This window comes from Sinohyriopsis cumingii, chromosome 3, assembly GCF_028554795.1.
Source record: "Sinohyriopsis cumingii isolate HCF-2022 chromosome 3, ASM2855479v2, whole genome shotgun sequence".
In the NCBI taxonomy this organism is placed as follows: domain Eukaryota; kingdom Metazoa; phylum Mollusca; class Bivalvia; order Unionida; family Unionidae; genus Sinohyriopsis; species Sinohyriopsis cumingii.
Window position 1 is genome coordinate 94951453 of NC_142963.1, and position 25974 is coordinate 94977426.

General features: G+C 34.3%; 3 protein-coding genes across 3 annotated transcripts in view; 1 reads left to right on the forward strand and 2 right to left on the reverse strand.

Moving 5' to 3' along the window:
* The window catches only part of LOC149803322 (extracellular matrix organizing protein FRAS1-like), a 307035-nt gene that overhangs the window by 101971 nt on the left and 179090 nt on the right, over window positions 1-25974 (reverse strand). The window contains exons 15-22 of the mRNA XM_089953030.1: window positions 25219-25362; window positions 12392-12532; window positions 11928-12074; window positions 7339-7491; window positions 6261-6401; window positions 3481-3621; window positions 1984-2259; window positions 559-762 (exon numbers count right to left, since the gene is read on the reverse strand). Coding sequence (XP_089809156.1) covers window positions 559-762; window positions 1984-2259; window positions 3481-3621; window positions 6261-6401; window positions 7339-7491; window positions 11928-12074; window positions 12392-12532; window positions 25219-25362 — 1347 coding nt within the window. The remainder of the gene's footprint in view (window positions 1-558; window positions 763-1983; window positions 2260-3480; window positions 3622-6260; window positions 6402-7338; window positions 7492-11927; window positions 12075-12391; window positions 12533-25218; window positions 25363-25974) is intronic.
* Window positions 13826-19639, reverse strand: LOC149803323 (uncharacterized). Its single transcript, XM_089953027.1, has 5 exons — window positions 19021-19639; window positions 18460-18603; window positions 17848-17988; window positions 16577-17269; window positions 13826-16288 (listed from the first exon to the last, which is right to left on the reverse strand). The coding sequence occupies exons 2-5, from the start codon at window positions 18590-18592 to the stop codon at window positions 14469-14471; spliced, it is 2787 nt and encodes a 928-aa protein (XP_089809153.1). The 5' UTR covers window positions 18593-18603; window positions 19021-19639; the 3' UTR covers window positions 13826-14468.
* On the forward strand, window positions 19898-23431 carry LOC149803324 (uncharacterized). Its single transcript, XM_089953029.1, has 5 exons — window positions 19898-20184; window positions 20452-20544; window positions 20994-21173; window positions 22051-22111; window positions 22865-23431. The coding sequence occupies exons 2-5, from the start codon at window positions 20460-20462 to the stop codon at window positions 23328-23330; spliced, it is 792 nt and encodes a 263-aa protein (XP_089809155.1). The 5' UTR covers window positions 19898-20184; window positions 20452-20459; the 3' UTR covers window positions 23331-23431.

Sequence of the window (25974 nt, forward strand, 5' to 3'; positions counted from 1 at the left end):
GAAATGTCTTTAACTGACTTGAAAATTAATCAAAATTTAACCTGGGTATTGTATGACACTAAGAAAAATATTCTCCCATTCAGACCTGTGAAAATGTAAACTCAAATTGAAATATTCTTGACATGTGAACTTCTTACAAATTCATTTGTAGGAATATCAATTTCTATTTGTTTATTGGATGTTTTTTATGATTTCAATTAATTTGTTTTTAAATATTTAATAATTAATTTTTACCAGAAAATCACTATGAACATTGCTTGTAATGTTGTTTTTCTTTGTCTTTTTCTGTTCAGTACAGTATACAAGTATTCAAGCAAATTCAATGCAAGTTTGCTATACAAAGTTTGTTAGTAAAACTACAAGTATATTGGACAACATTGTCCATCATCCCATGTATTGAATGTATCTTGTTATAATTCAAATGCTGATTTATAGATCTCAAAATGTACATGTTCTAACTGCAGATGAAGTACACAGCAAGAGTGGCACTGCTTATACAAAATTTTAATCAATTTTACAACTTTTTTTCCGCATAAAGCAGTCTTAGAGTTTTCATACCTTGCAACACAGTTACTGTTACAGCTTCAGGGCTTTTATTTGTCCAGAGGTTCAAAATGTCTGGCCCAATAATGGTTGCCTCCCCTCCAACAGCATGTAAGACATTGTTAACTGTCAGTCTGAGAGAGTTTGGGATGTACGCTTGGAAATACACTGATTCCTGAGTGCTATGGAGACCATCACTGATCTCTATTGTGGCTTTACCTAGAAAGAAAAATAATAAGTTCCTAGCTTAAAATTTAGAATTATGGATCTATCTAGCATTTACTTAATTGCTGACAAAGTAGAAAATTTTAATTTTTTCCTTTCATTTCATTTCTCCCATAACCTGGCTGGCCATAGGGGCACTACTGATGACTACAAGACAATCTCTCTATTTTGCCCTGTTCTCCACTGCTCTTGGGACTTTGCAGAAACCATGCCTGTCCACTCATTGATGTTATCTTCCCATCCATTCTTCTGTCTGTTTTCTCATTCCTATCACTCTGCCCTGTAGAGTTGTCTGACAGGCCAGATAAGCGTGAGATGTGACCATACCATCTTACTTTGCATTTATTTACAGCGGTGAAAAGACCTTCATATGATCTAATTGCACCTTGGATTCTACTGCACACCTACTGATTGGAGACATGGTCTAAGTATTAGAATTTTAGGACCTTTCAATAACATCTCATCTCTAAAGCATGTATTCTTCTCTCTAGTTGTAACGTTCAGGGTACATGTTTCACATGCATACAGGAATATGGACACGATGAAGGAGTACATAAAGGTGATCCTAGACCCAAGTGTAATGATGCTATTCTTCCAAATAGGTTTCAGCCTAGCCACTGCAGTGGCCGTCTACACATTCCTGGAAGAAAAACTCAGAACTTTCATCCAAGGTATAGCATCTAGAAACTTGAAGCTTTCCGCTGCAAGTGGCTTCTGTCCATTCACTCTTTTTTTCTTTTGGATGCCACTCAGGTTGTTTGTCATTTGGCTTCATCTTTTCAGCGCTGATCTCCACCCCATAGCTTAGCAATAACTGGTTAAGAAATTATTTAGGGCAGAGAATTTTGATGAAGTATTTTGATAATTTCTGGTTAAAGTGTTTTTGTCTAGAGCAATTTATTCTTGAAAAAGTTTTGCCATGAATATTACATGGGATAAAAATATTCATGAAATGAAATTTTGTTGAAAATATTGCAATTCTGACTTCTAACCTGTCTCATCATTTTGTACCTTTGATTCAGTCTAAAATGATAGAAGAAAGCCAAAAGCAAAATAAATATTTCGTTCAAAATCTAAAGTGTAAAAACATTGAACATGACACTGAAAAAGGAAAAAGTTTTACTTAAATTACCAAGGTTTGTATGAAAATACCGAATAAATTTCCAGCCAGTGCCTATTATGATGTCAAACTTGACTCTCTGAAAACATACTTACTTTTCTCCACTCCCAGAGGACTGTGGAAGAAAAATATTTTTCCTGCCTGGAGATCCTGGAAGGTGAATTCATCTCCAGACCGAAGGATAACATTGTGTCCATCCACCACCTTCTTAAGATCTCCATTCTCTGCAGCCACCTTGAGTAAAATATGGAGGTGGTCTTTCATTGTGTCAGGGTCAGCAATGTAAAATTGCTCAGGTGTCAATTTGGCTATGCCACCTTTCTCAACTTGGACATGACTCAGTACTTGAAATATAGGGCCCTTCACATTTTCTAGAGAGAAGAAAACAAAGGTATAAAAAATAGATAACTTACTTAATAGAAGACTTATATTGCTGTACCAATTAGTATACTATGCATAATTTCTAATTTCTATTTCATCTTCAAAGTTATATTTATTATCAATTTCAATTTCATGGATTTCTTTTTACCACCAAATTCATAATTACCTTCCTTATTTCTCCTTCATTTTCATTGTAGTTTTTGAAATTCTAGTTTTAATATAAATTAAAGACAAAGATCTGTTGTGCTACTAAATAAACATTATATAATATCGATATTCAGAATATACTGCTATATTCAGAAAAAAAGTAACGAGATAAGAGGTGCCATAAAGCAACATGTATCTGTCACAATATTTAGTTGAGACAGATCAAAGCAGGTGCATCAAATAAACTAAAATTAGAACTGCAAGTTAGCAGAACCTAAAAAATACCACCACCCCTGCAACATGAATCAGAATTTGCAGTAATTTCAGAGAAAACCTGGAAATTAAGTCACAGTGACCTAATATTTGTGTGCAACACATGTCCATCCCAACTAAGTTTAGTGGAAATGATGATGATATTGGCAGTAAAACTCAGGCATAGTTTAAAGTGGAATAAATTCACACTTAAGTTTATTTTTTTTTGTCTCAACAGTTACAGTAAGAGTTCTACATATGCTGGCTTAGAAGTGGAGTCCAAAAAACATACTAGATGCTGATCTGCAGTCATATCATGCTCCGACAGATCAGTGTCTAAGTTATTTATTCCACTGACTATTCCTAACAAACTGCATTGAACCAAATCTGCTTGTACATTATATGACAGCAGATCTTGTTCCCTGCAGTTTGACTTGAATTATGCGCATTGATATATAGTACAATTGGGATGCAGGGGACAAAACAATACAGAGCTAGATTGCATAGTTGTATGATCAACGTAAATCCTATGTGTTTTCTCCATTTCTCTTAGCAGAAGTATAAATAGGATGCCTAAACTTTAACCTGAAATGAACAATCATTTAAAAAGTCAAAAAAGAATAAGAACAATATACAGAAAATTATCTTATTATTTTTACAAATTTTGCAATTCAAACAGCAAATGTATGATCAAACACAAAAAGATTTATTTCACATGCAAGAGTACAAGGTATGATTCAGATCAAATTATTTTAAAACAAATTGTTTGCAATACAATTCTATAAATCTTAAATCTAAAACAAGAACCTTACTTTCGCAATGTCTATTCTGTGGATTGGGTGAAAATCCTGCTCCACAATCCCTCACACAGCGGCCATCAACCAGGTAACTTAGACCATTGCACACACTACATTCTGCAGCACTGAAACACTGTAGACAGTCTTTGATACAGTCTGGAAACAGATGTTTGGTTATATATCAATAAAATCTCAACCATCTGAGGTAGATACAGTGTCAAAATAGTGTAGATAAGATATACTCACAATTAATACAAAGTGAAGATAAGATACTTGTGTCCAAAAAAAATGTAGTTAAGATACAGTGTCAACATAAAGTGTAGATAAGAGTGTCAACATACAAGTGTAGATAAGATACAGCGTCAACCTAAAAGTACAGATAAGATACAGTGTCAACCTAAAAGTACAGATAAGATACAGTGTCAACATAAAAGTACAGATAAGATACAGTGTCAACATAAAAGTACAGATAAGATACAGTGTCAACATAAAAGTACAGATAAAATACAGTGTCAACATAAAAGTACAGATAAGATACAGTGTCAACATAAAGTGTAGATAAGAGTGTCAACATACAAGTGTAGATAAGATACAGCGTCAACCTAAAAGTACAGATAAGATACAGTGTCAACATAAAAGTACAGATAAGATACAGTGTCAACATAAAAGTACAGATAAGGTACAGTGTCAACATAAAGTGTAGATGATATACAGTGTCAATATAAAGTTTAGATTAGATACAGTATCAGTATAAAGTGTAGATAAGATAAAATATCAACACAGTGTATATACAATACAGTGTCAACATAAAGTGTAGTTAACATACAGTGTCAACATAAAGTGTGGATAAGATAAAGTAACACAAAAGTGTAGATAGGATACAGTGTCAACATAACCTGTAGATAAGATACAATGTCAACAAAAAAGTGTAGATCTAACCTGTAGATAAGATACAGTGTCACCATATAAAGGGTTGATAAGATACAGTGTCAACATAAAGTTTACACAAGATACAATATCAACATAAACTTAAAAGGGTACATAAATTGTAGTGTCAACATCAAGTGTAGATATATGGAACAGTAATATTACATTTGTCTAAAAATAATTCACACAACAATAGTTATACTTGTATAATAATTGGATATCATGCCATGTATTTATTGCATGTAAATGTATATACCTATATGTTTAAGCATGCCTGTCTGTTTTGGTGGTAAGCAAAACACAGTGGATGCTAGTAATAATGTACCTTTCACATGGAGATGCCACTCTCTATCCTTCACTCACAATGTAGGAAATCAATGCAACAAATGTTTATTATATACTCATTTTTTCTCCGTTAACTTTACATTGTCAGAATTGTTCAGCATTTCATGATATTGAACACCTTAATACTGCAACTCAAATTAGTATTGTATATTAGGAACTACTTTGAAATCAAAACATGTACACTCATGTAGCAGACGCCTTAGGTCTTAGTTTATTAGATTGGTTTGTGGACGAACCAAAAGAAGCTCTTTCATCTATTTGAAAGTAGAGATGATAAAGTGAATGATGTGGATGAGTCACAAATTAAAATTTCAAACATGCAAATGAATGATCATGATATTCACAATGTCCACAACAAATGTGAGAGACGCAGTAATTGAAAATACCATTCCGATCATTTAAACAATTATTTAGGAGACATATTTATAACTTTTCATTAATGGAATGGTTCAGACAATGACCAGTGCTATCTGACATATAAAAATAGCATAGAAAGGCATACTGAGGCCTAGGGTTATCACATATCTATCTGAGATGTACCTTTTTGTAAGTCAAAGTACTAAATTCGAGAAAAACAAATGCAACTGAAGATTTTGGTAGAAAATAAGTACCTCAAAGCCAATAAGCCAAAATGATGAAGAATTATTATTAATGCTGGCTGAAAGGACTGTCAAGCACCAGCTGCTTTGCAATTTTCCATGTTAACTATTTTGATAGAATATTTCAGATTTAGGCTAGATTCAATTGAAAGAGTTCATATTTTCCTTCATGATGATTCCAAACATTCAATCACAGAACAGAAACATAAATGCAGCTAAGTCAAGATACATCCCTCCCTGCTCAAATTACATTTGTGTGGAAGAGACACAACTACTAAATCCAGTCCATAATCAGCAGAACTGAGTAACATTAAGCCCCCCAAAAATAAAATAAAAATCCATCCATTTTAGACCAACTGGTAAAGCTGTTGAAATGCACATTCATTCACAATATGACTCTGAATTTCAAGTTTAAGTAGACTAAAATGACCATTCTTTTTTAAACCTGAACAGGCAATGAAGTTCAAAAGTCAATGGGCAGTGCTATGTGCACATTAATATTGTTCCTTGTAATGTAACTTTTATAATTCAGCAATGGTATAATAACAAAATGAGCATATAATAAAAAGGTTACTGCATTTGTATTGGAAAATATGAACTCATTTTCTCAGATTAATACTCCAAAAAACTCTTTCATATTTTCCCATACAAATGCAGTAACCTATGGATAATGTACACTGCACAGTTTAACTTACACCCCAGGTTGTGTATACTTCACATTACAAAGTACAACTTAACTCTCTTGGTTGTGTATACTGTACAGTGCACTGTATAACTTAACACCTGATTGTGTATACTCAGCACACAGCTAAGTACACCCTTGGTTGAGCATATTGTACACTGCATTGTACAACTTAACACCCCTTGGTTGTATATACTGCACAAAGCAAAGTACAGCTTCACACATGCTTCTTTTGCCCTCACCTTTGCACTCCATGGTTTTCCCATCTTCATATTGACCCTGTCCACAGTGAGTCACACATTTACCCATGTAGAGAAGAAAAGGAGGCAAACACTTGTTACATTGGCTGGGGGACTCGCACTGCATACAGTTTTCACCACAGTCTGTTTATTGAGAATGACAATGACAAATCATACATTTAGTATACTTACAAAATTGAGCTATAAAATAGTTTATAAAATTTTAAGTTGTTACAATTTGTCCTTTTACATACACACAGATTTACTGTGCCCATTAACAGAAAATATTGGCACAAAAGAAAATTGACTTAATTACCAACAACACTAATCAATTTCATTAACAAACAAAATAATGAACATTTTTTAATGCCAGTTTCTTACAAATCATTGTGGCAATGCTGGAAACACCTTTAATGTTGCTGCTGATTTGATGAATGATTATTGAAAAATGTATATGAAATCAAAATTATTAGAATTTTTCAATGATTTGATCTTGACAGTTTTCAAAGAATCATTAAGAAATATCATTACCATGGATGAGCAAAGATTTGACGAAAGGGAAAGGTGACATTGAGAATCAGCGGTCTCAAACTGACAAATTTGCACTGCTGAGATTATTATACATACTCATTAGAATTGCATTTTCTTTAAATTCAGTTTTCTTTTAAAAATAAAACAGCTCTGCTGTCTGGACAAATTTTAATATAAAACTACACAGCATGCTATCATTTAGTTATTCAACTTAACGGCTCCGGTGACCGAGTGATTAGAGCATCCACATCAGATACAGGAGGTCACGGGTTCAAACCCCAGTCGAGTCATACCAAAGACTTATAAAAATGGTAGTAGCAGCTTCCTTGCTTGCTGCTCAGCATTAAGAGGTTAGTGTCAGGACTGGTCAGCCTGGTGTCAAGATAATGTGACTGGGTAGAACATGATGCCACATGTCTGCAGCATGCTGCCCCATTGGTAGACATCACTATAAACTGCCACACTACACACATCATAGCGATATGACTGAAAAATTGTTAAAGCTACATTAAAAATTCATATCACACACACAAACAGTTATTCTACTTACCTTGGCATACCTTAGACTCAAGATACTGTCCCTCTCTACACTCAGCCTGACACTCGCTTCCTGAGGGCACCATCTTAGGGTCCTGACATTCACTGCATTTTGAGGCCTTACCATCCCAAGTCATATAACAATCTGTACAGCCAGTTGCGCAATCTAAAAGTTTAGAAGAAACAATTCTATGCAAAGTTTACAATTTTTAATAATGTAAAGAACTTGACAACAAAAGAAACTGTTTCTGTGTCATATTAGCACTGAATAACCACAATGCCAGAGTGAAATGCTAGCCAAGATCCAAAAGTCTGAAATTTTCAGTTTAGAACCCAAAATAGTCTGAAGTACTCTGAATATAGATGTTTTAGAATCCAAAATATAGTCTGAAGTACTCCGAATATGGAGGTTTTAGAATCCAAAATATAGTCTGAAGTACTCTGAATATAGAGGTTTTAGAATCCAAAATATAGTCTGAAGTACTCTGAATATAGAGATTTTAGAATCCAAAATATAGTCTGAAGTACTCTGAATATAGAGGTTTTAGAATCCAAAATATAGTCTGAAGTACTCCGAATATAGAGATTTTAGAATCCAAAATATAGTCTGAAGTACTCTGAATATAGAGGTTTTAGAATCCAAAATATAGTCTGAAGTACTCTGGATATAGAGGTTTTAGAATCCAAAATATAGTCTGAAGTACTCTGGATATAGAGGTTTTAGAATCCAAAATATAGTCTGAAGTACTCTGGATATAGAGGTTTTAGAATCCAAAATATAGTCTGAAGTACTCCAAATATAGAGGTTTTCGTTTTTTAGGTATTCAGTTGATAATAATGGGCCCATTATACAATTCCCAGAAAATATTTCAAAGTTAGTCAGAATTCTCAATTTTTAGCAGTTACGCCTAAAACACTTTTCCTAATTGGTGTGGGTTGTTTTCTACACAAAATAATAGGTCAAAGCCACACACCCAATTACTCTTAAAGAAATTCCTGTGTAGATTTTTTAATTTCTTGCAACACATTTAGTAAAGAAAATGATGACTCCAGACTAATTAGGCAATTTAAGACATTTTCTGCTCATGGTATCAGAAAAGGAAGACAGCATCACTGACAAGACAGTAAATAAGCTGTCTTGGATACTATCTCAATTCTCAAAATAAAAGCATAAACAAAATTGTAAGACAAAAACAATAGGTGACCAAAACACAAGTGATGCCGCATAGCTATTTACCATCTGCAAGTCCCAAGTGCCCTAGCTAGCAAGCCTCCTAAGCAGCCCACCTCCTAACTGCTGCTAGGCTAAAACACAGAACATCATAATAGCTGCCTGGGTGAAATCTACTTTAGTTAAATAGTACACATGCTTTCTACATTTTACATATGAATAGTGTCCCATGCAAACTATTTAATTTAATAAGAAATAAAATTGAAAACATTAATGAAAGTTTTATCCCAAAATATATATTTATTCATGATGAAATATACTTAAAGATATTTGCTTGTGTCTATAATGCATATCACAGTACATTTCTTAGTACTGTTTTACACAACAATGTGTCCAAAATGTTACTATGCATTTTGAAGTTTTCTGTGAAATTATTGGAAGCAATTTCTCTGACTATACATAATTTCACTTTGCAGACTTCACACACTATAAAAACTTTATGTCTCCTGCCACTCTGGAAATGAAGTTTGCATACCTCACTTATCAAATTTGGCAGCCTGTGGCAGGCATACCTCACTTATCAAATTTGGCAGCCTGTGGCAGGCATACCTCACTTATCAAATTTGGCAGCCTGTGGCAGGCATACCTCACTTATCAAATTTGGCAGCCTGTGGCAGGCATACCTCACTTATCAAATTTGGCAGCCTGTGGCAGTGAACCTTGTTGTTTGCAGCTGATTATAGTGACTGCTTCCTTGTTCCCATATAGCCTGCAATAAGCTACTTTCTGTGATTCATCTGAAAGTCAAGATGATGCCACCTTTTTTGTTCTTCCTCCCTTATCTGACAGTTAAAAGACTCCTTCAGGAAAGCATTACAAAAGGGCAATGGAGTGGCACTGAAAATGGCCGTGAAACCAAAACAGGTACTTCCACCATTTCGTGGCTTGTGTATCATACTTCATTCAGAACTGATCAGCTAAGTCAACATTCATTTTCTTCTCTGAGTATAAAACGGCAACATCAGGTGCCTATATCTACTGGCCTTCACCATGTCCCTGATTTCACTGTAGTTTATTCTCCTGAGCTGATATTATCATAAAGGAAAATGGACAAATATTCTGTCTTTCCATGCAGTTAATATTTATAGTGTTCCCAGGTTCTGTTTAAAAGTGGCCTCAGGCATGGTTCCATGGATTTTGAATTGCCGTGAGTCTCATCTTTTTGAGGAGTATATTTGGTCCATTTTCAACGACTCCAATAGAGTTGGGCTTGAAAACTAATTGTTCAACAATTCTTTTGTTAAGTCTGTTGCGACTTGACATACTAACTCATGCTCAGTGACTCATCCTTCCTTGCATCCTGTGTTTATAACTGAAATTCTTGCAATAGCAGTTGGCAGGATTGCACCCCTTCCCATCCTTTATATAAAAATTTGGTTGGCTTTGCTGGCAAGAATTGCCTAAGAGACAATTCACCTTTAAATGATACCATACCCTTATTGATAGCTTGGTTGTTGGGTAGATTATGATTTTCAAGACATCTTGCAAGGACAGTGTTGGATATTGGTCAAAATGTGACACAACTTGTAATGCCCAGGTTGTCTTTGTGAAGGGCTGTTAGTTGTGTAGTTAACATTAAAATACTTCAATAACTTTTCATATATTTCTCTCATTATCAATTCTTGAATACCCTGTATTCCAAAAAAGCTCCCCATGTTCCAGGCGATATTATACTCTGAAAAATGCATGATACTAAAAAAATAACATGTACTCCGAGAAACGCCTTCATTTTTGCAACTGAAGCAGGTGACCACATGGGTTCAGGTTTCTCACTAACTTATTTTTCAACATACCTGTTCATTTCAGTTGCTAACAATTCACATATTTTTCCACAAAGAACATTTTACATTTTCATCCAAATTAAATTCTGGCTCTGAATCAGCTGTGATATTGTTCATAAGTATTGGCCCCACATTTTCCAACCATACAAAATCATCACATTTGATCCTCAGATTCAAATAAATCTGAAATATCACATGTCAAAACAGGAGTTGTATAATCATTCATCTTGATCGTCATCAACATCAATGCAATTCCAAATGTCATCATTTTGACTTCTTCAAAATTTACATCAGATTCATTGAAATCCAAGAAGGTTGAAAATTGTTTGCATTTTAGCATATTCATTTTTAGTGATAATAGTGGAAACATATGTGCCTCTGGGCATTTCCAATCCTAGGGTGGAAATGAGTCAAAGAGGACAGAGAGAATATTGCCAGCAATGCATATAGACATCTGTGGCAAAGGAAGGAAGGCTAATTTTAGTGACAGTGACAAGCACTGAGACCTATCAACATAAGAAGATAATGATTATGAAGGCAACTGACCAAAGCAATTGCAATTATTAATAAATCTGCTTAAAATGCAGCTTTTAATGACTGAAAGACTGTAAATTATAAGGACAATGAATCTGTATGATTCAGCTTTTAAATTTTTCTTACATAACTGATTTATCAAGAACTTGAACTTCCAACAACCATCTATTTTTATTTTGGTGGAAAGAATCACTTTGTCTGACTAAACCCTTTACCTCATAGAGCATAGTGACAAAGTGCAGCTCGCTATAAATAGAACACAGGTTACCTAGTCGACTGCATACGCATAGGTCTGCCTGTGAACTGTTAAGCAATGTAGTGTATGTTACGTTTAACAGCAATTTTAACCATTTTACATTTTTGGTACACATCTATTATATGTGGAACAATTTAAGAGTAAAGTCTGATTGTTATAGCTGTGTAATTATTTATCACGGAAGAATTTGTTATGTGCTTTAAAATCTGGAGAGAACTCGTTCACCGTCATGTCAGTGAGGCCAGGTGACCAACCGTAGCTGCCATTTCTCATACTTGAAATTTACAAGTTTTTCATCTGTGTCTACATCACTAAGTCATCTAAATTTGATAATTTATAAAAACTAATTGCAGTCTATATCAATATCACAGCCTTTACCTAGGTTACTAAATCTTTCATAGTTGTGATTCTAATCATGAAAACTTCGTAAGTACTGAATGAAATCTGCGACCGCCATTTTGGAGAGTCGAGATTACGACCCAGTTACTTTAAATAGCAGATATCAACCAGTACATAAACAGTGACCAAGTGATCTGACATAATTGTCATTCACAGAAATGAATGTAGTATCTAATAAGGGGTTTTCCCCGAAGGTGGCGCTACGAAAACCGGCTTAAAATGGCTGATGTTTACAGCCGACATCAAAAGGCGCTTCCATGGGACTTTTGTAGAAGTGTCAAAAGGCGCTTCGATGCGACTTTTGTAGAGGCATCCAAAGACGGTTGCATGAGGTAAAGGGCTAAGAAGAGTGGTGGAAAACCTCTGCAATGCATAACAATTGTAAGATGTAATGTATATACCTTGACATGTTCCATTAAAAGAGAGATATTTTCCCAAAGGGCACTGACTTCGGCACCGACCCCGTTTGCTAAGCCGGGACCCTCCAAAACAAGACAGACAGTCCATGTCCTTTCCCCCATCACAGGATTCACAGCTTGGATGACAAGCTGAAAAAAGGCAAAAGTGGCATGTATATTGCACATGACTAACAAACTAATTCATAAGTGCTATCATTACCCTCACAGTCTTCTGAAAGAAATGAAAATCAAGAATATGATCATAGTCTTTATAATTTTATATTTAGTTGATTTTATAAATAAGACATATAATTCCAACACAAATACATTTAATCCATAGCTTACATACAAGTTAACATTAGATATAGAAACTTAGGACTTCATATAAGAAACAGATTTTCTAAAACATGTTGTCATGTACAAAGTATTATGGAAATAACTTAAATTCTCAAACTATAGCAGCTTACCTGAACAAGAGCCCCGTTTGTTGTCACTGTAGCCCACAGGGCACCTGGTAACACACTGTCCCTGGTGAAGCAGTCCCCCAGGCCAACATGTGGCACACCCACCACCATCTGGGGTGCAGGTTCGGCATGTTGGAGGGCAAGCTAGGGAAAATAGTGTTGAAATAATCAGAAGCAAATGCAATGGCTTCTCATTACAAATCCCCATGCCTTTACTGCATACTGCAAGCCCCACTCCATAAAACCCCTATGCTTCTACTGCATATTCCAAACCCCACTCCATAAAATCCCTATACTTCTACTGCATATTCCATGCCCCACTCCAAAAATCCCCATGCTGCTACTGCATATTCCAAGCCATGGTACCAATTGTTTTTCCATAGACCTCAATGCTAATGTTTTGTGAAATAAATATACCTTCTATCCTACCTCAGCATGTGTGTCACACGCTTGTATTGAGGTTGTCAATTTGTACCTCCACATAATGGTTCCTACCACCCATTCCCAACAGTGATACAGAGGTCACAAAGCAAAATCCATCACAAACGGCTTTTTACAATAACTGCTCATACAAAGTTTAGTTTAAAAAAATGAAAACATTCTTGGGTATTATAGCACTAAACTGGGCAAAACATGCAAGTAATGTCGTTCTCTGGTGGCTGATACCGTATTTTCAATTGTGATCATGGCCCATTGTGATCAGAGTCATATGGCCATATCCAGTTGTGACTAAACATGGCCATTTGATGTTGTCTTTTTCTTCAGGTTGGGATGAGGAATGGGATATTGGTCCATGTATATAGTCCATAAATCTGATATATAAGACTGCTGCTCTCTTTCTCATTGCCCAGAAAAGATATGGCTGCCCCAGCGAAAAAAAGTTCTTAAGTTCATGAACGCTTCATGAACTTCATGAACTGTTCATGAACTGGTTGTGAAAAGTCAAATTAATTCATGAATTGTTCATGAACATCAGTTCATGAAATTCAAGTTCTTGAACTTTTCTTTAGAGTTCATGAACTGTTCATGAACATCAGTTCATGAAATTCAAGTTCTTGAACTTTTCCCCTGAGTTCATGAACTGTTCATGAACATCAGTTCATGAAATTCAAGTTCTTTAACTTTTCCTCCAAATTCACAAACTGTTCATGAAATTAAAGTTCTTGAACTTTTCCTTAGTTCATGAACTGTTCATGAATATCAGTTCATGAAATTTAAGTTCTTGAACTTATAATAGTACATGAACTGTTAAGTACTGAACCAAATAGGCAAACAAATTACAATTTTAGAAACTTGTTATGCATACTTGTAGTTCATCAACTGTCCTTGAAGCAATCCAGTTTATGAAGAATTAAATTTGAGAATTTTGATTGCATTTTCTTAAAAAAGGCGATGAACAAAATAGTAACTAATTTTTTAAGTTCCAAGAATTGAAGATATCTGCAAAATGTGATTTAATCTGTTGAAATTAAATGTGATTGAAGATTAGCAGTACATGCTTACATACATCAACCTATTTCACAACAAATTATGTCCAAATGAACACACTGGAAGTGCATTGTACCATATTCTTAAATACATTATGTATTATTCTAAATATATTCATGTTTCAGTACATGGCCTAATTATTCTGTATATACTTTTTAGACTTGTTATCAAGGAACAGCCCAGCCAAGTTTTGGATTTGTGTGCATCTCATTTTCATCTTTACCTAAGTGAAATTTTGTTACTTTTGGGCAAAAATTGTGATAAAGACCTTTAATTTCCTTCCAAAAGTAAAAAAAACTTCAATTAGGATTGTTGTAAAGGTGGGGAAAAGGTGCGTAAAATTCCATGTCTGTGCTGTTCCTCGATGGATGGTGTATTGTTTGTATTGTAGTCAAACATGCTAAAGAGGAACCAAAATGATCTATTCAATAAGAGTAAGGCTATGGATTCTAAGTTTGATGTGAGTAAATAATTGTAAATTATCATTTTACATAAAAGTAACCAGTACAACATGTTTAAAGTGTTGACATTTGCATCCCATTCAGTCCCCATAAAGTACAAGTATATTCAGTCAACATTACTGATGCTAGAATCATTTGAAAATGGCATGTCCATGACAGTTTGGCATCACTGCAACATATGCTTCTGCTTCAGGTGATGAAGAGGGACTGACATTTATGTAAACTAAAGTGTCGATCAACTCTTCAGCAGGTACCACATCTATTGTCAACATAGCTTTAACTGCTAACAGGTGTTTTCCAGCTGGTAGTTGTGAAAGTTTTGTTTTTGCAGCATCATATTTTATCAAAACTGCATGTACAGTCTTATTTGATGTATTGTATACAAAATATTTAACACGTCCAATTTTGCTTTGGTTATATAGCACAACATTACAGACTCTTCTCTGCATTCTCAAGTACTGTGAAGAGCAGAATTGTTTGCTACCTATGCTAATTCTGTCAACCTTTCTCAAATCCATAGGACAGTCTAAATTTAATGTAGCCAAAACTTCATCTGTCACTTCACCGTCTCTAAAATATTTCACCTTCCCTGATATATCACAAGTTGCAGCTTCAGCAGTCTTTTTCCAGAGTGTTGTTGATGCTGAATAAACACCCTTTCTGCGCAAACTTGACACTGCTTGTTTGTACTTCATTACTTGCTTCGTAACATTACCCGTTCCATGTACAGACTGTAGCAACATTGCATTATTATCCTCAAATGGGAAACAGCTCCATGCCCACATTGGTCCCCACAGCTTTACATACCAAACCAAATGAATACAAGCATTATGGACATTGAGACCACTTGATCCTTGACCATATAAATCAGCAAAGGAAGAGTAAAACTTGTCAAAAAGAACAGCTGCTCTGTCCAATTGTCCTGGCAATATATTGTCTCCAAGAAGAATATACACAGCTTCTGATAGATATGCAAAATGTTTCAGATAAACTTCTGGTAGTATTCCATCTAAACATGGGAGTGCATAAAACAACAACCATGCTTGCAATTCTGTAGCTTTTAGGTTTGCATAATGTTTTTCCAAATCACGGGGTAATCTCTCAATACTGATTGGAGGTTGAATATTCTGAAGTCTTTTGGAAACAGTTTTAATATGTTTTCCAATAAAATAATTCTTACCACTTTGTGTTGGTGAGAACCATTTGCTCAATAATGTATTTGTTATACCTAATAAAATCCCATGCATGTAATCTGGTACTACACCTTTAACCAGGTCAAAGGACTGAAGAAATGCAAGACCAGACAAGCCCTTAAAACCTTTAATCCGTTTTGTCGTTGTTGCATTTTGCATGTTTTGCAAAACTTCCTGATTATTTCGTAGTGGATACTGTGTTTCAACAGTCCTGTGAGGATAACATCGCGATGTTCCTTTTCCTTGTTTTACAACAATACCAGGCTCTTCACAGGTAATGCATGCCTCCGTCCCATTAAAATATGTCATATTTAGAATACCTGCTTTAGCTGGTAGATCAAATACACCACAAATAACAGCAACTTTTGCAACAATTAATTTGTTGTCCCAATTAACTTCAACCCCTTCATTGTACAAACTATTCATTTCTTCACTGAAACTTGCCATATACTGTTTAAAAGGGGGTTTTCCCTTTCCTTGCCATATCCCAACCAATAACATGTTATCCCTCGAAAATCTTGCTTTGGGACTCAACTCATTTATAGCCATAAAAAGTGGCCACAATTCTATTTTCGAGGATGAATACAGATTTACTCCATCTGTATTGATGATGGCACTTAAGCTGTATGGATGATGTAGAAAACCATCTTCATTCAGCATATCTCTGTACGCAAACCCATCAGTTATGTCTGTCAAAATTCTAGAGCTTTTTCTGTCCTCAAGTGCTGCCTTACAATTTTCAATTTCTTTCGAAATACCTGGAAAAGACAAGAAATAGAATTACTTCAGTTGAAGATTATATTTACAGGTAATTGTTCTTCAACAAAATAGAGCTACATTTAATGTATATGCCTTATTTGAACATAAGATTTGCTTAACTAATTTTGTCGGTATTAACCTTATTAAGTGCAAACAATACATGATATTGCCCTATCAAACAAGAAATGTGCAATGCTCCTCAATAAATTTTCCCTTAGAACTATGTAAAAGTAGTCATAGTTCTTCAGTTAAGGATTCTAAATATACAAGCATAAACTTATTTATACCTGGTGTCTCAAGTAGATGTTTCAACTGTTTTTTGGTATCAGCCAGTATAAAACTTTTCCTCGGTTGTCGATCCTTTTTTTGTTGATCCAACAATCTTCCTTTGTAACGAAAGCCTCCACAATTTTCCAAGCTACATCTAAATTCATCCAAGTTGTTTGGAAATACCTCGTCACATGTGTCACAATAGTGTATTTCTTTAATTGGGTGGATATCAACTAAAGAATATATATAATCCAAGTCTAGGACATCAACACATTTGGAATTAGGGAACACACTTTTCATAGTTTGAAGAATGTCTTTACAGGCACTGGTTGTTAAATTATGTCTTTGAAAGAGGGAAAGAATTTTTAAGGCTTGCACTTCATTTTCTGAGAGAGGCTGTGGTTGCATCTTTTTCACTTCATCATTGCTGTCTCTTCCTAATGAATTTGCATCTTCTTTACTGCTGGTCTCCACATCAGAAAAATTATCAGAAGATTCAACATCTGAAGAGGTTTCCGATATTATAGAGTCATTTGAGTCTGATAGTACAGATGTGACCTCGCTTTCATTTGAATTGCATGTTGATACAGAGCTACATGTATCATTATCTGTGTAGCATACATCGGCAGCTACATCATCTGGGATTATTGAGGATCCAGCTGTAGGATAGGTTAGACTTCTTTCTGAAGATGATGCATTCTTATCATCATCTGAAAAATAAGACAACTTTAAGCAATGTTGTTTACACTTGGTATGATTTCAGCATTAGGATTAAAATAAAGTAACATTTTGTGAGCTAAAGTCTGACTTTCGGAATACAACTAGCCATTTTCCTTAGTGAGAAAAGTTTGCAAGTTATAATAAATTTAAATATGAATGTTAGGGAGGGTAAACAATGAACAGTATAATAATATACACTAAGTCTGTGATACTGTTTTCATTTCATAAAATGATAATGTTTTTATTGTTTCATTCAGCAATTTATTCTGATAACCACTGGTGGCTGTTGTAAAAATAAAATTTTCCTAAAAATAAACTACTTAATTGAGGCAGACATAAATAACTTTTAGGTGAAATCTGAACTTGTTTTAAACAAGATCACAAATATGGCAATATTCATCAGTTAATGATTATGAAGTTGATCTATAAAAAACAATCATAGTTTTTGCTTATGTTACCATATACTTTACTTCTGGCTAGTGCCGCTTCAAAGAAGAATTTATGATTTAGCATTATTTCATGACTAAAATCATGGGTATATGCTTTTTACAACACTCTGTGCACTTACAATCTAATGGCATATTATCAGATTCATTGCAGCGTGTAGCCATATCCTTTGACTGACTTGTCTTCCATCGATAAGCTGTACGCACAGGAACTTTGACTGACTTGTCAAAAACATGCAGTTTGTAGATTCGTTTGACTGGAGCTATATAAAAAATGAGAAATACTAAGACACCAACTTAACAAAACAAAGCAAGTGATGGCAAAATGAAATGGAAAGGCAGTGATAATACACAAGTCTAATCAAAGCTTTTACATGAATCATCATTTTATTTAGTAATAGTTTCATTTCTTGTGATCATGATCTAAAGTGGAATTTTGAATAAGGATGCAATACATTCAATGTATTTTTTATAGTTCTCTGTGGTGTAGTGATTAAAAACTGTCTGAAGAGTGACTGACAAGTCTCAATGCTGTGATTGTGGGTTTAGTCCTCAGATTTTGTAAGAATGTTTGCTTGTTACTTGTGCCACAAATGGAAGCTAGTGTTAAGTTGTCTGAGGTCTACCTCCATCATTACAACTATTTGCCATATATAGCATATATTATGTGCTAAGACATAATTTTTTCCCCAAAAATTTTATATTTTTAAATATGTAAAAACATTTCTACTCACATAAACTGTGTACTCCACTTAAATGATGTAAGATGTTATGTTTACTGCCCACTATCCTTGTGCAAATCAAACACTGATACTTCTTTCGACCGTTTACAACTATTTCACTGTAACTGGTTTGTTTGGTCGCCATACTGGATTGAACTGAAATAGAAATATGAAATTACTGCACCTAGTTCAAATTTTACCGGAATAGAGGTATTATGTTATAAAGTTATGCATAAAATTCCTTTTTCTACAAAGTTACAATGATATTTTACAGCGAATTGTTCAGTATCAAACAAAATCACTGAAATTTTAACTAACCAAATAAAATAACAATACTTTGAGAACTTGCTGACTTTGGTGGTGCACCGTGTATTTTTGTATAAAAACTCAAAACAATAAATAAACTTGCCTCGAATATACAGTTCAGTCAAATATGGCGGCTCAAATTTCCCGCAATGCATCACTTCCAGTGACCTTGGTCTTGAATATATATATATAACCATTACAGATAAAAGTTACCGTGCTGAACTGGTTTAGAAGAAGAGTTATTTATTTTTAAACATATTAACATACCCCGATTGTATCTGAACCTTCAAAGTATCCTTCCACTGGTTGGTGAAGTATAAATGTCGCAGAACATTGACATTTGTTTTCGTAAGGCTGCCATTTTTTCTGGTACCGCAGACTCGGGTCCAAGCAGACATCTATCAGTTACCATCCTCCGTCGCAGAAAGCGCGCGAAGATTGTAAGCAAGCGATTGGTTAGTTGATATAATATTTTATTTCGTGCAAAATGTCGATGCTGTTTTCTTTAAGATTAAACGATGTTTGTAGATAAATATATTTCTTTGTTTTGGAACTTCATAAATAACTACTATATATTGTTTACTAATAAAAGAAACAAAAACGGACAATTGTTGAGCATGCGCATTGCCGATAAACCGCACGTGTGAAACAAAAACCCCCACACACAACAAAAAAAAAAAGATGGCAAGCAGTCGCAGCATCCTTGTTTACTGGACACAAGAAAACAACTGGTCTGTCTTGAAAGAAACCTGCATCAAGGAAGGTTCTTTAACTGTAGGAAGTACGGTGCAAGCATATTATCTGAGAAAAGTTTATCCGGCCATTTTAATTGCAATTTCGGGTAAGTTTGCATGTTTTCATTTAACAAAATCGAGGTCAATCTATCTTTTCGAACTTAAAAGTTAGCATTCTATATACAGAAGATTTTTTAAAAAATATTTGTCTACGGCAAGCCTATATGAACATCGATTAACGATAGAAAAGTAGCCTACAAGTTTGATGTCACATTTCACCATCGTCCACTTTTTAAAAAAAAATACAATCATAAATGTTGCTATCGGTATAGATATAAGAGATTTTGATCGCAATATATGAAACCTGATAAGCTAGTGAAACTGTACATGTATATAGATCAGAAGCGGAATTTGGTTTATTTTCATTAACTATTGGGTGTAAATGTTCGAACTGGAAGAGTGGTTAGCTTTAATACGGTAGCCGTGCATTGGATAATTTTCATACTTTTGAGGTCTAAAGAAACGAAACGGTAATAACGTGTTCAGTCTGTTAATGGACACATTTTTTTAAATCGAATTTCAGAGAACAAGTCATCTATAGAGAGGATTGAAGTGCATTTTAAAAAATTCCTCCTTGGAGTCAATGCACATGTAGATGAAGAAGAAGAGAGGATAACGAAAATCAAGAATGAATTCAGTGAGTATGTGTGTGTGTGTATACATATGCAGCCAATATAGATTCAGTTAGATTGCAATAATTCAAACTTGCATTACAGCACCAAACTTGGCTTATTTTAAGGTAGGGATGTGTAAATGATAACTTAATTGAACATATATATTTACAAGCATACTTAAAGTTTTAATAACACTAAATTTGTATTAAATAGTGATTTAGACCATGTAGGTACTATTTTTTCCAATACATCAACTTTTTAGCACATTCTTTAAAATATTTCTCATGCAGTCCCATTCATGACTGACACACCAGTTGCTTCAACCAAGAAAGTTACAGCTACTCCAAAGACTGAGGAGAAATTGGGTGGATTGGTACCAGAAGGTATGACATTTTCAGAAAACTATACAGACTGTATAGACTTTAACTACAAATAATGAAAACTAATTTATATTAAACAAATCTTGATGAAAATAATAATGTCTTGCCAAAAGACAGTTGTTGACAATCTTATTTTAAACATTTTTATGACTGAAAAAATGAATATATGGATTAAAGTTGAACCTAAAATTAATAACTTAAACATTTATTTTACCAACAATATTTGCAAACACTAATGAGTTTAATACTTAATGACTGGGAAAATTCCCTGTTGTCCTGCAAGAGTAGAACAGAAACAAAAGATCCATCAAGCAGTATAAGCTACCACCTTGGCTTGTTGTGTAACTGAAAATGAATATGCATATTAAAGCTTAATTAAGAATGTTATTGTTTGATTAAATGCTGCCTTTCATTCAACCCACAGCAAATTCTTTAAAATATTTCTTATACAGTCCCATCAGTGACTGACAAACCACACCTTTCAACCCCAAAGAAGAGTGCTGCAGTCCCAGAGAAGATGGCCACGCCAAAGAAGATAGCAACAAAGAAAACGGCCACTCCAAATAAGATCACTCCAGAAAAGACGACTCCTAACAAGAAGTTACCCAAAATGGATGGATTGGTACCACAAAGTATGAAATGCTCCCATGTCTTATATTCTGTCTTTAATTATTTTTAAAGGACACCTACAAACTTAATATCCTTAAATTGCTAAATTTAATAGGATTCTGCCCACTGGTTTCAAATGAGTCAAGTTTAAATAGCTTTTCCCAAACTGCTATTAGTCCATTTAATTATTTTCAGTCTGTAAGCAAAGTCTGAATTTTTCCAAAACTGCAAATATCATTTCATTTCTGTTTGTCAGGAATGTTATTTGGGTCACTCTGCTTTAAATTTATAAGTTTCATAATATTCTGATATCCAAGATGTTACCAGGTGATTGAATATTTTACACTGATTCTATTTGTAAAATGAATAAGACTAAAGCTTGACATGTATATATGTATTGGGTTATGTAATGTACATCAGATTTGAGATGTTGATTTATAGCTTATCAAATATTAATTGCTTAACAGAAGTGTACTTAAGAACTAGACTTACAATCTGAGCATGTTAAAAAATAATAGAAATGTAATAATGAGATTTACTTATAATGACGTTAAGTATATGAATGGGCCATTAAAACAGCAATCTGTTCAACCAATATTGGTTGGCCATTAAATGTCCTGGTCATAATAGTTACATGTAAAACAAAACTTAAAATGAGTAGCTTTCTTAAGGGATGTTTCACATCTGATTACATAGTGATGACAGTTCCAATAAACTCCTGTATTTAACATGCACTTTTTAAATACACCTTCTCTTGGTTCAGTCAGTTTTGGGAAAAGTCGGCCACTATCGGAATTCATGTAAGAACCCTGCATTTTCTATAAATGTTCGTTTCCTTAACTTGTATTCTTTTTTGATGCATGTAAATATTCATCTAATTTATCTTCCTTTAACTTGCAGTGAAGGGATCAAATGAGGGAATAGACTACCTCAGAAAAGAAAGTGAGAGCAACAACTCCAGGTAAAATTGTATAGATATTCCATCAACTGAATATTTTTGCAAGGTTGACCTTTAAGGATAATAACATTGAAAGCATGTTACACTTACTAGCATGAAACTTGACAGATATATTGCCCTAGGGAGAAGCCCTATTGTTTTGGGGGTCAATGGTCAAGCTTTGCTATAACCTCATGTGGACATGGGCATTCTGTGCAATAAGCCAGGATATATAACACCCAGGGTCATGAAACTTCATAGTAAATTGCCCTTGGTGAGAGGAAGAACCCCTTTATGCTTGACGCCATGAAGGAAAACATTGGTACACAGTGACAACATGCACATAATTTTCACTGTATTCTGGTCTTTATTTTCACAAGTTACGGAATGGGTGGGGTGCTACCTTTCATCTTTACAATGAGATTTATAAAAACTTCTATGCACAAAAAGCTAACTGGCAAAATGTCATTTAATTCTCCATTAGGTAATTTTTTTATTCCCCCCCCCCACACACACATTGGTACTCCTGGTGTATTCTTATAATCATATCAGATTTTTATTAGGATAAGCTAGTTGCTACCCAGATTCGGCTGAAATGGAAATAGGGAGTTTAATAGGCTCTAGCTGTATTAGAAATCTGTATTTTGCATTATCAAAACTATGCTTTGTGAAATCTGCAACATTTAACTGTTTACACATGATGACATCTAGTAAATATTAAGACATTAACAAAATAGTATCGTTGTTGTTTATCGTCTTGCATCTAATTTTATACAGGGATAGACGCATTAGAAAACTGGAAGACGACGTTAAAGCACTCAAGGAAGACAATAAGTATTTAAGACGGAAATTACGAAAACTTGAAGAGAGAAATTCTCTGCAGGATGTCAGTGGTGAATCGAGTGTTCAAGAAGTAAAACAGCCTGCAGCAGAGGGAGAATGCTGCAGTGTTTCTGCTCCAAAGGAAGACACTCTTGATGACATTAAAAAAAGTGTTCAACACATAAAATGTGATAAAGACATTTTTAAAGTGTTATGTCTGAAGATTTTCTCAAAGGATGAATTAAAGAATTCTTCAAGAACAGGGAAAAAAACCATTAAATGTGTGGGCACTGTAAGACCACCACTTGATATTCAAAAACTGAGCAAGCTGGAATTGTTAGTTTTACAGTGTACCACAATGGACAAGGACTTGTTTTACAAGAAACTTGAAAACTTACAAAAAATCCTGAGGAGAAGTTAACAGGTTCTTTTTTATATATATATACATCGGTCACCCTAATTGTGATCAATATCATTATGAAATGATAAAACATTTTTAATAAATTCTGTTCTAATAAATTTGATATTTGTCAATGATTTTTAAATAGTGCTTCAATTTTAAACAGGATTGGCATAAATGTATTTTGACATTTGTTTATGTTTCTAGAAAACTAATCTGCAGTGCAACATTTAATTTAAAATTGTATACACCCATCTGAACACAAGGACTATTACTAAAGATGTTAGTAGTCAAAGGGAAAGTTATTTTCACAGGAAAACTATTATTTGCTTTTTCAAAAGCTTTCCCGTGTATCTTTTCATAATCAGCATCATCAATCTGAGCTTCTATTTCACAGAAAGAGATGTTATTGAATTTCATGAAATTTACTTCCATAAACTATAAAGAACGGAGTTCATGAACAATAACATTAGTTCATGAACTAGATTTATGTTCTGTTCATGAACAGTTCTTGATTTGTTCATGAATAGTTCATGAACCAGTTCATGAATAGTTCATGAACCAGTTCATGAATAGTTCATGAACCAGTTCATGAATAGTTCATGAACTAGTTCATGAACAGTTCTTAATTTGTTCATGAATAGTTCATGAACTGAAGATTCATGAAGTGGCCATTTTCTGTTCAGGTACTAATTCATGAACCAGTTCATGAACTAGTTCAAGAACAATTCATGAACAGTTCATGATTTTTTCACAGGGGTCAAAGCCCTATGTGCAAGCTGATATTTTCATCCCCCAAACTATAACTGACTTTTGTCCATACCATGCAAGTCTGATATGTATTCAAGGAATGACAACCAGAGAACTACACATGCTGAGTGATTGCCATTACCATCATTTACAAATACAGATACAAAATCAAACTAAAGCAAATACAGTGATGACAATGAGTGACAAGAAATTTAATTGTTAATTGATATTGTGTTTGGCTTTACCGTAATAGGATTCTCAATATAAATGATTTTAGCAGTTTAATCTGTGCTCAATCTATACTATTGTGTTGGCTTCATGTCAATGAATATATTTCAAGCAGAATGGTTTCTATGCGCATGCTCCAGAAAAACTATATCAATAAAAACCATATATATATATATATATATATATACGTTCTTAAAAATTTAATATCACCAGAAATAATTTGACCATGGAGAAAGCTCAGGTTATACGTGGAAAGCTAAAAATTATGCACAATGCATATGTCTATGTAAAGCAGACAGATTTAGCGGCAGGTGTAATCAGCTACGAAAGTGAAAGGCGACAAGGAAATGTAAACATAGTATCTGAATGCAAAACAAAGATCAAAGTTAAAAATGAGGTTGTAGTTGGATCAATCTCTTCATGAACACACACATGCACCACTGATTCAGCACAATGTGAAGTTCTGCAAGTTAGACAAAACATTACAACAACTTCATCATCAGGTTCGATTTGGAATTTAGATGCAATGCAGTCTGATGCATGTGTATGCCCTAAAGTGTCCAGAGTACTTTTCTAAAGTAGTTATGATTGCTGGATAAATCTCACTGCAATATATTTTGTTAAAAATCTTGTACAAATATATGGCCCCAAATTTAGCTGCTAACATTTTAAAAAATATTTCCAAGAAAGGTTTTTGAGTGGCTCCTCCCACCTCGATCCCCATCAAGTCAAACTTTTAGTATCTAATGTATTTGTGCAAGCACAATCAAATCTATGTCAAACTTCAGAAGTACATTCAAGGAGCAATACGACTAGTCATTTGATGCACATTATTGTTAATTTTGTTTGCTTAGACTGCACATTTTGTTTTTAATTTTCCACAAGAAATGTTCTGTTTCACAACAGTCTATTACTGTCATAGATGTCCTACCTATGCAATTGCCTCCTTTGACATAGTAATTTGCAGGACAGTAATCAATGCAGCGGCCACTCTCTACAACTCTGGCAAGATGAGCACAGGACTGACACTGGCTTTCACCAGGACCAGTGCAGCTTTTACAGCTTACATGACAGTCTGAAAAAAAGTTTTCAACTAAAATACATTCAATAAACACAGATTTGCTTAACCTAACCAAGAACAAAATATCAGCAGCATCATGGATGGATTGCAAAATTTGTTTCTTTTAAATAGTGTAATGCTCTTGATGATGCATGTAACACATTACACTGATCAACATATAAAAGTGTCCAAGAAACTGAATTAAATGCAAAGATTAATGCATGTCAGTTGAGCATGAAATATAGGTTGCTGTGACCTAGTTCTGACTGAAGTACATAATACTCCTTATGAGGCATTCACAGATCATGTTAAAGGATTCTAAAGGTAACAGTCTCTAAGAGCTGAACAAAAAGATTAATGCAGGTCACTGGAGTATGCAATACAGGTCACAGCAACAAAGGTTTGACTGACAGGTGTGATATTCTTAATGAAATATTTACATACATAACTATGTTAATAAAAGCAACTGTTCGTGAAAATGACCTAAAGCCTAACATAGTTGGATTGACTTTGCAATCCAGTTTAGAAAAAAGAAAACATTAACCCGACTAATGAGGGGACATGAAAGGGTAATTCCATATACATGTATCACAATCAAGGTCGGACAAAAAGTGCAATTGTAGGGAT